A 9,803-nucleotide genomic window follows, 5' to 3' on the forward strand; every position below is an offset into this window, starting at 1 on the left:
TCGGTGGTGGCCTATGGATAGATAGCGAACATCGGAGCAGTTGGCGTCGCTGGAGCAGCGTAGACGGGAATCAGGAGCTGCCCGGGGGTATCACAGCAGAGGACGAGAGAACAGCCGCGGCCTCCTTGTAGTCATCCATCTGCGCATGGGTCCGACTCATCTCTACTGACTACCGACCACCACGTACCCCATGCCCATCGCCAGCTCGATTTCACCCTCCCCCACCCACCCACCCACCCACCTCTCCCCTTCTCTCGTCACGGATCCAACATTCCATCAGTACCCGTCATGCTCGTCCGCTCCCCTCCTCCTGCCACCACTCGGCCCAAACCGATCAAACCTCATCATGACCTGCCCACCACCGATGACCCCCCCCCTCCCTCCAACCTTCTGGCCCCTCCCTCCCCCCCCCCCACCCCCACCTCCATTCCCCCCTCCTCCCTCCCCCTCCCCCCCCCCCTTCACCCCTTACCACACCTCTACACCCACCCGTATTCCGTCTCTCTCTCGAATGGCTGCCACCAAAGACGTGCATGCCCAACGCGAGGCGCTACTGGCCCAGGTACGCTCCTCACCCCCCCCCCCCCACCGCACCGTCCCCCTCTTTCCTGCCTCCCTAACCACACGCTTACTCACACCCATCGATAGGCTGCTGCTGCTCTGGATGGACGGCCTGGACTGTACAAGCGTGGATGGGCGATGGCTGGTGTGGATGATGCGGCGGAAGAGGCAACAGGCGTGAGGATCATGCAGTTCAATGTGCTCGCTGACGGCCTCTCGGGCCTGCAGGAGGAGCGTGGTGGCTTTTACGCGGCGCCTGAAGGCTCACTTCAGTTTGAGACCCGCAAGTGGCGGCTGCTGGAGGAAGTTTTGCTTGCTGATCCCGATGTGCTGGCCATGCAGGAGGTCGATCACTTTGCCGACTGGTTTGAGCCCATGCTCGCAAAGGTGGGCTACGAGGGCGTGTTCCTCAAGAAGGCCAACTCGCCCTGTCTTCAGTTCTGCGACCTGGAGGATGGCGTAGCTCTCTTTGTACGCTCGTCCAAGCTGCGACTGGCAGCTGTCGAGCAGATCAGCTTTCCGGACGCAAACCAGGTTGCGCTGCTGGCCCGCGCCGAGCTACCCGAGTCCGGCCGGGCGCTGACCCTGGCGGTCACCCATCTCAAGGCCACAAAGTCTGCCGAGGGCGAGAACATCCGCGAGGGCCAGGCAGTGCATCTTTTGGCCAAGGCCAAGGCGTTTATGCAAGCCGGTGCCGGCGATGCCCCGCTGGTGGTCTGCGCCGACCTCAACGCCGCGCCGCACGACGCCAAGTATCCTGCCAAGGCTTGGCGCGCCATGATGGCTGCCGATCTAGAGTTGGCATCGGCCTACGGCGGCCGGAGTGCCGACTCTGAGCCTGCGTACACAACATGGAAGCTACGCCCAGGCAAGGAGGCCAAGCACACCATCGACTACATATTCTACCAGCCGGCCGCCCTCACCGTCTCCTCCACTCTGGCCATCCCAGCCGAGGACGTCGTTGTCGACGTCCGCCTCCCGTCATGGGAGTATCCTTCGGATCACTTTGCCCTTGCAGCCGATTTTATCTTCGCGCCCTCGTCTATGGCTGCCGACGTCTAAGTTGAAGCAATCGCCCCCCCCTCCCCCCCCCGGCGTGTATCGGCGTCGATGTGGAGTACAAGCCGATACAATCCAAATCAGCCCTCGTGTCGCCAGCAGCGGAGTGGAACCTCTCGCCGCCCAGCACCACCCGCCCGACTGCCCGACTCACCCACAGTTCCCCCCCACCCACACCTCCCGCTACCCCTACCCCAACCAACCCCCACCTCTCTACAGCCAGCAGGGCATGAGTGAGTCAGCCCGCAAGGCGATAGAACGCTACCTCCGCCCCGAGGAGACGGTTGTCATTGTACGTCCTCTTCCCATGGTGCCAATTGCCGCACATGGGTGGTCATGGGAGGGCAGGAGGGGAGGGGCTGTGGCCTTGTGCCTGTGTTTTTTGGTGAACACCCAGGGGGGAAGAGCCAGGGCCGGGGGGAGGGGCCAGGGGGTCACAGGGACGGACGGACATCGTTATGGGACTCATGGCTTGTGACGGAAATGTGGCGGGGGGATGTGGGAGGTGTAGGCATGCGAGGCCAAGTTTCTGAAGAAGACGTCGGGGAAGATGCGGGCGCGGATGATTGCACTTGTGCAGAGCGGGCCGGCGCGGAAGCGACAAAGTGCGGTGATGACGCTCAAGTCGAAGCGGTTCTCGCAGCCGATCCTCAAAGGAGTCTACCCAATTACGCCTGCGTTTCGGTGCAAGGGCCTCGGCGGCGACAAGTTCTCCATCTCGTATGAGGGCGTGGCGTCGGGCGAGGAGTATGTGTTTGAGATCTCGCGGGTGAGCGTGAAAGAGATGCTGGTACCGATGATGACGGCGCTCAAAGCTGCGCGTGAGGCCGGGGCTGTGGCGCTAGACTGGCTCTCGTACTACGCCATTGTGGATCAGCCGGATAACGAACCCGAGCTGGCGATGGCGACGGCGTCCGGAGCAGGACCGGTGGTGTCTTCAGCGGCGGCGAGCCGGGCCGGTCCGTCTGCAGGCTCGGAGTCTGAGAGCGACGATGAGGAGGGTGCGGAGGATGGAGGCGATGATGGTGGCAGGCTGCTGACGGTGGGCGGCGGGGCCGGGTCGAGTGGGGCGGAGATGAACAGGCGTAAGGGCTCGGTTGTGTCCTCGGACGGAGGCGGTGATGACGAACTGCACAACCCGCTCATCGGGACCTCTGGACGTGCGCTGTCGAACCCGGACGCGGTGATGGACATCAAAGAGCAGTGGATCCAGGAGCAGATGCTTGTCCGTGAGGACGAGTTTACCGACAAGGTCCCGTTCCGGCTTTTTGTGGGCACGTGGAACGTGAACGGCAAGAAGCCTGGCGAGGAGCTCGACCCGTGGCTGTGCGCGCACGACGAGCCATCGGACATCTACGCGGTCGGCTTCCAAGAACTCGACCTCTCTGCTGAGGCCTTTCTTCTCAACAACACGACGCGGTCAGCGCCGTGGGAGCAGCACATCGAGCAGGCGCTGTCCAAGCACGGTGACTACGTGCTCATCACGTCGAAGCAGCTGGTGGGCATCCTGCTGTGTGTGTATGTGCGGACCGAGTTTCTGCCGTACATTTCGGACGTGCAGACGGACGTGGCGGGCGTGGGCGTGATGGGCGTGATGGGCAACAAGGGTGGCGTGGCCATCCGGTTCCGGTTCCACGACTCGCGGTTCTGCTTTGTCAACTCGCACCTTGCAGCGCGGATGGGCAACGTGGCGCGGCGGAACCAGGACCACAAGGAGATCTGCCGGAGACTAGCATTTCAGGTCGGCGGAGCTTCCAAGCCGTCGGGCGCCGGAAGCGAGGCCGACTCGTCGGCGAGAGTTGCCGCCGACTCGGGGCGGGCGTACGGCATTTTTGACCACGACTACTTGTTCTGGCTTGGCGATCTCAACTACCGCATCTCTACGCTGGCCGACGCGCAGATCAAAGCGCACGTGGCGGCCGAGGAGTGGGACGCGCTGCTCGAGCACGACCAGCTGATGGTGGAGCGGAGAGCAAAGCGAACGTTTGTGGGCTTTGCTGAGGGCCAGATTGACTTTAAGCCGACGTACAAGTACGACCCGGGCACCTCGCGGTTCGACACGTCGGAAAAGAAGCGCTCGCCGGCGTGGTGCGACCGGGTGCTGTGGATTGCGCGCCGGTCGGTGCTGAACCAGCACTTTTACGGCGGCCACCACGAGCTGCTCACCTCAGACCACAAGCCGGTCTCGGCGGTCTTTACCGGCGAGGCCAAGATTGTGGTCAAGGAGCGCAAGGCGCTCATCTACCACTCGGTTGTCCGCGAGCTTGACCAGCTGGAGAACGAGTCGATGCCCGACGCCACGCTCTCGTCGTCGACCTTTGACTTTGGCACCGTCCACTTTAAGGAGCCGCTCTCGCAGTCGCTTGTTGTCCACAACAACGGGCAGGTCATGATCCACTTTAGCTTTATCCCCAAGCCCGGTGACACGCAGCGGGCATACTGCAAGCCGTGGCTCTCGATTGAGCCCGAGCGTGGCCTGCTGATGCCCGGCAAGTCGGCCGAGGTCATGCTCACGCTCACGGTCGACAACGAGTGGGGCACCCGGCTCAACCTTGGCGAGGAGGAACTGGAGGACATCCTCATCCTGCACCTCGAGAACGGCAAGGACTACTTTGTCAACGTCCGTGGCGAGTACGCAAAGTCGGCCTTTGGCGCCTCGCTCGACCACCTGTGCCGGCTGGCGGGGCCGATTGCCGCCGCCGGCTCATGCGCCACGCCTGACGCCCCCGTTCTCTCGGTGCCCAAAGAGCTGTGGTGGCTTGCCGACTACCTCTACACACACTCGACTGACGATATTGGGCTGTTCCAGGAGTCAGGCGATGAGGCCGAGCTCGCCACCATCCGTTCGCTGCTGGACTCGGGCCAGGGCCTGCTCGCGTACTCGGGCTCCATCCACTCAGTCGCCGAGGCCCTACTCAAGTTCCTCGCCTGCCTCGCAACCCCGGTCATTCCCTTCCGAATGCTCCCGCGCGCCATCGAGGCCGCCGCTTCGCCGCAAGCCGCTATCGACCTCGTCGGCGTCCTCCCGGCCATCAACTACAACGTCTTCACCTACCTCATGGCATTCCTCCGCGAGCTCACCGATCTTTCGCCGTCGCTCACCCCTCACGCCTCGCCTACGTCTTCTCCTCGGTACTCCTCCGGCGGCCAGACGCCCAGGACGCACACATGATGGCTCGCCACTCCTCCAAGGTCTCCGAGAAGAAGGCCAAGTTCATCCTCACGTTTTTGGGCGACAACCTCCCGCTCCTCCCTCCCGATGTGCTGGCTGCTGACAACGATGAGGAGTAGCCGACGTTGTTATCGTGCTGCAAAAGAGTCTCCCTTTTCCCTGCTGCCCCATGTTCCCCCCCCCCCCTCCCCCCATTCTCTCCCACTCTCAGCCCCAGCCCCCACACCACACTTCCCCCCTCCCCCCTTCCCCCGTCTCCTATGCAGTTTATCCATGACAAGGTGGTCACTCCCGTGGTCCAGGTGATGAAGTCCGGTACGCACCCCCCCTCATTCCCGCACCCCCCTTCCCCCCTCCCCCCCCCCCCCCCCCTCCCGCTACCCCCCCCTCCCAGACTCCCACACACTCACCCCTACCCTCCACCATCAACACAGGAACGACACCCGAAGCCATTGCCGATGCGCTCGGCTGGGGCGTGATGGGCGGGATCTTCCCCATTCCGGGCCTCACCTCGCTGCCCTGCCTCCTCCTCGCCTACCTCCTCTCGCTCAATGTGGTCCCGGTCATGGCCGCCAACTTTGCTGTCACCCCGCTCAACCTCGCCTCGTTTGTGCCTATCATCCGCCTCGGCGAGTGGGCCTTTGGCCTCGATCATCTGCCCATCGCCATCGAGCCCTTTACCACCGATCTCCTCTCTGCACTCTCCGCCTTTTGGCGCTCGCTTCTGGCCGGCGTCGCCGCCTGGATCCTCCTCCTCCCGCTTGCCGTCATCATCTCGTGGACCCTCCGTCCGGTCATCCGCTCGCTCTCGGCCCGCGTCCGCGCTGCCGCCGAGGAGTGATGCGCTTCACGGAAGAGCTGCAAGGAGGTCGCGGAGGCTCGGTGCGGCCGTGGACTCGGCGATCGAGGCCTCGTCGGCCCCGCCAACCTCGTCCGCTGCTGTCGCTGCGCCGAGCACCCGATCCACAAAGTCTGCGCTAGCTGCCGCAGGCGGCCGGCTCACCCGACTCAGATAGCCGTCGATGGCCGAGCCGCCTGGCGCTAGGCTCGAGCTCGACGTCGATGGTGAGCTGAGCTCCGCAAGAGACGGCTCTTCTCCGCTGCTCTCCATGCTCATTAGCGACGGGTTTCCGGCGCTGTGGAAGCGCAGCAGCCGGCGCAGCTCCTTCCGCTCGTCATCGGCGACAAGCGGGTTGTTTTCGGCCTTGCTAAGTACCCGCTGAATAAACGAAGAGCGGCGCCAGAGCCGGATAACGGTCAGGAGGCGGAGGCGAGCGCGGCGCCACTTGGCACGCATGCCTGACCGGAGCGCGTGCCGTGCGGCGTGCAAAAGGTCGACATCCATCTGTGGGTCCATGTACGAGTATGCCATCTCAGCCAGTTGATGCCCGTCGAGCTGGATGCTGAGCTTGGTCGGGTCGTCTGGATCAACCGAGGCCACTGCCGGCGAGCCGATCATCGACTCGATGCGCGACTCGAGCGCCGACGCCATGTCGATGATGGCGATTTGGGCGTCGAGCTCGACGCACGCCGCATGCGGGGAAGCCCGCAGCACAAGGACCTCGTGCTCGGCAGCAACCAAGACGTCCTCGGACCGATTAAGGTACTCGACCGAGGTAATCGGCATGCCGAGATCGAGAACGTGGACGCAGAGGAGCTTGTCTAGGTCCCACACCCGCAGCGTGCCATCGTCCGAGCTCGAGACTGCGTGTCTCGCGCGCGAACATAGATCCAACGCGGTGACAGCCCCAGTATGACCCGTAAGCTGGGTCAGCTGCTCCGCACCATAAAGCTTGTGAGGGCTAGTCTCGTGCGAGCCTGGCTGCCGGAGCAAGGCCATCGGATACACCCGTCCGACGGTCGAGCCGAGGAGGAGAAAGCCGTGGCTCGGCGCCACCGCCACCGCACTCACCACCATGGCCGTCGTCAGCATCAGCGCCGACGTGGGCGTATCGCTCACCTCCACGCCGACTTGCCTCAGCGGCTGGCTGGCAATGGCAGAGAGCGGAGCGTACAGGAGCTCGGCCGACGTCGCGACACAGATCAGTGAGTCCGGCTCCGGCCCGCGGCCCGGAAGCACAAACATGGAGCAGATCGGAAGCCGCGAGGCAAGCGCAGGGCTGGCCCGGAGCTTGCACCCGCAGTGCGGGCACCACACACCAAACGTGCCATCGCCAAAAGCAATGGCAAAGACGTACCACGGGAGGATCCGCGGCGACGGGTGCGTATGCGGCGGAAAGAGCTTGCGGTGCAGAGCCTCGGCGTCGTCTCTGTACCGCCAGTACCGGTCGAAGAGGGTCGTCGAGTCAAGGTCAGCCGAATCGGGCGCAGACCCGCCACGCCGTGCGTTGATCAGCACCTCGCGCCGCTGCAACAGGTCGGCCTGGATCGACGGCTCGAGAGCGCCAAACTCCGAGTCCTCGTTGGCCGCCCGTGCGCGTTCCACCGCAAGCAGCGAGGTCGAGCTCTGTAGATTGGCAAAAGCGTCGGCAACAACATCATCGATCGGCTGCCGCCCACGGAGGTTGGCCTCGGCGGCTGCAGCGGCAGCATTGGCATCGTCAGCGGCAACCTGCTCGGCCACAAAGGCCTCCACCCTAGCACGGACTCTGGCCTGCGGCGAGACGTGCTTCTTGATGCCAAGGTCTGCAAGCGAGGCAGAGCCAGCAACTTGCTCGCTCGCCACCTCGAGGTAGTCCATCGGGCGGCTGGCAGCCCGCGCAACATCGATCTGTGCGCACATGACCGAGCACTGCGGGCAGACATCAGCCGAGACTCGAACAAGCTGCCAGGTTGTGATCGGTGAGACCGGCGTCTCCTCCAGCGGCAGCAGGCTATCGGTTCCCAGCGGAAGGATGCGGTCCGAATCCTCAAACGCCGAGTACTCGAACGATGGTCGGACCAGCTCAACGGTGCCGTCTGAGTAGCCAAAGGCGAACCGGTCAAAGGCGGCCAGATACTCAAACTTGACGATGGTGGCCTGACTCGACGACGTCGCTCCGGTATACGAGGAATCGGCCAAGATTTCCGAGATGGCGTGCGCGCGCGCGTCGCGCTTCAGCGCCGTCAGCTTGCCGCGGACAGCCTCGGAGAGGGCGGAAAAGTCGAGGTACCGGTACCGCGCTCGCCGGTTGCGGAACTCGGTGTCAAAGACGTGGAGCGTCGACGTGGTGTCGCAGACCAGCGTCTCGCCCGCAAACGAAAATCCGGCTGCAGGCATCGTCGTGAGCTGGACTGAAACAACCGGTGCCGCGATGGAGAGAAATGGGAGAGCTGATTGGTGGAGCAACACACTCGCCACCTGGTTCCCGGCCCGCGCCAGCACACACGCGCCTTCGCACCGCGACTTTCGGTCAAGAACCGCCGAGCTCGCCCCTCTATCCCGATCACCTGCGCTGGTCGGCGTGGTTGGCACGCTGGCGCCCAACCCGAGCGGCGGCGGTGCAACGTCGGCAGGGAGAAACAGCAGCTGCACCGCCGGAACACGAAGCCGAATTGGATCCCACGACCGGGCATGCGGTGGCGGTGGATCGCGGTAGCCCTCAAAGCCGACTGGGTAGGCGAGGGCAAAGCGGGCGAGCTCGACGCCGGCTGACGTGTCCCACAGAACGATGAGGCCGTCGTCGCCGGTCGAGAGCAGAAGTGCGTCGGATGCAACCGCGAGGTGCGTTACTGGATGGGTGTGTCCGGTGCAAGTCACCTTGAGGTGGCAGGCGCCAGTGATGATGGACCAGGCGTGGATGGCGTAGTCGGCAGCGACGGTAAAGACAACGCCGGCAAACGGCTCAAACGCCAGCGCGGTGATGGTCGACGCGTGAAGTTTGGAGAAACGGAAGAGCACCTCTCCGGTGTCATACGAGAGCACCACCAGATGAGAAAACTCGACGCCGAGGACTCGCGCGTGGACGTGATCGAGGACAAGCTTACCGAGCCACTCGGTCTCGTTTTCCGTGTGGACAAGCGGAGTAAGCGTGGCGCCCAGATCCGACGACGTGAGCTTGGCCGAGCGGACGTGGCGATGCGGAACAGCCAGATGCCAGACACAAAAGAGGCCCATGTTGAAGCCGGCAAAAAGCTCATCGCGGTGCGGGTGCCAGCCAAAGCCCATGACCGAGAGCGAGGTGTGGGTGGCGAGCCGCGACGATCGGGTGAGCGACGCATTCCACACCACCACATCGGACGAGTTGACAACGCCGACGTAGACGCCGTTGCCGACGTGTGGCATGTATGTGAGGAACTCGAGTCTGCCATCAGTGGGGACGGTGGCGATGGGCTTGGCCAGCGGATCAGCCCGCCGTGCCGCCCCGCCACGCCATCCTCCCGATCGGGTCGTGTAGCCATACAGCGCCAGCACACCCGTATCGGCCACGGCCACATGCTGTTCCCGGCTGTTGTACGCCATACACACCACATCGAAGCGGGCTTCCGGCAGCCGCGAGTGGAACGACAACTTGAGCGGATTGGCCGCCTTGGGCGCCAGCAGCGCCTTGAGACTACGCCGTCCGCTCGTCCTTGCCTCACGCCCAGCCCACCGTCCTGCCGCCTCGCCATCGCCCTCGCCGTCCATTCGTGTAGGGAGGGGCGGGAGGGGGAGGGGGGGAGAGACGTTGGTGGGTGATGTGGCAGGAGGTGTTTGGCTCTGGCTCTGGCTCTGGCTCTGGTTCTGGTCAGGTGGTGTGAGGGGTCGGCCAACCAAGCCGTGCCCGTCCGTCGCGCCGGGCTAGCCCCTGGGCCCTCGGCGTGACCACCCTATCTTCACTCCACTTGGCAAGGTCGAAGCAGCATGTCTGTGCTGAGTGAGGCCAACAAGCTGAAGCAGCAGCTGAACATGTGCTTGGACTCGAAGGACGCCGAGCTCCGTCTGACCACCATTCGTAAGGTCATCCAGAACATGACCCTCGGCATGGACATGTCGCTTCTGTTCACAGAAATGATCAAGGTAGGTCACACAGAGGCAGAGTTTGGCAGGGGGGGGGGGGCGGGGGGGACCGCCGCCTGGACTCGAACCCGT

The 9,803-nt window shown here is 64.0% G+C and overlaps 5 protein-coding genes across 5 annotated transcripts in view; 4 read left to right on the plus strand and 1 right to left on the minus strand.

The window, feature by feature from the left end:
- The first annotated feature begins 471 nt into the window (after window positions 1-471).
- On the plus strand, window positions 472-1,643 carry AMSG_05039 (nocturnin). Its single transcript, XM_013902654.1, has 2 exons — window positions 472-562; window positions 649-1,643. The coding sequence occupies exons 1-2, from the start codon at window positions 512-514 to the stop codon at window positions 1,621-1,623; spliced, it is 1,026 nt and encodes a 341-aa protein (XP_013758108.1). The 5' UTR covers window positions 472-511; the 3' UTR covers window positions 1,624-1,643.
- A 201-nt stretch (window positions 1,644-1,844) lies between these two features.
- AMSG_05040 (RhoGAP domain-containing protein) lies at window positions 1,845-4,953 on the plus strand. Its single transcript, XM_013902655.1, has 2 exons — window positions 1,845-1,912; window positions 2,132-4,953. The coding sequence occupies exons 1-2, from the start codon at window positions 1,850-1,852 to the stop codon at window positions 4,790-4,792; spliced, it is 2,724 nt and encodes a 907-aa protein (XP_013758109.1). The 5' UTR covers window positions 1,845-1,849; the 3' UTR covers window positions 4,793-4,953.
- A 99-nt stretch (window positions 4,954-5,052) lies between these two features.
- AMSG_05041 (cytoplasmic membrane protein) lies at window positions 5,053-5,633 on the plus strand (the record flags this gene model as incomplete). Its single annotated transcript, XM_013902656.1, has 2 exons — window positions 5,053-5,107; window positions 5,227-5,633. 2 exons carry the CDS (start codon window positions 5,053-5,055, stop codon window positions 5,631-5,633), a joined length of 462 nt encoding a protein of 153 aa, XP_013758110.1.
- On the minus strand, window positions 5,371-9,359 carry AMSG_05042 (uncharacterized protein; the record flags this gene model as incomplete). Its single annotated transcript, XM_013902657.1, has 2 exons — window positions 5,371-9,285; window positions 9,325-9,359. The coding sequence occupies 2 exons, from the start codon at window positions 9,357-9,359 to the stop codon at window positions 5,640-5,642; spliced, it is 3,681 nt and encodes a 1,226-aa protein (XP_013758111.1). The 3' UTR covers window positions 5,371-5,639.
- Window positions 9,360-9,563: 204 nt separating this feature from the next.
- The window catches only part of AMSG_05043 (adaptin), a 3,437-nt gene continuing 3,197 nt past the window's right edge, over window positions 9,564-9,803 (plus strand). The window contains exon 1 of the mRNA XM_013902658.1: window positions 9,564-9,731. Coding sequence (XP_013758112.1) covers window positions 9,576-9,731 — 156 coding nt within the window. The 5' untranslated portion in view covers window positions 9,564-9,575. The remainder of the gene's footprint in view (window positions 9,732-9,803) is intronic.

The sequence above is a fragment of the Thecamonas trahens genome, assembly GCF_000142905.1.
Source record: "Thecamonas trahens ATCC 50062 unplaced genomic scaffold supercont1.21, whole genome shotgun sequence".
Taxonomy (NCBI): Eukaryota; order Apusomonadida; family Apusomonadidae; genus Thecamonas; species Thecamonas trahens.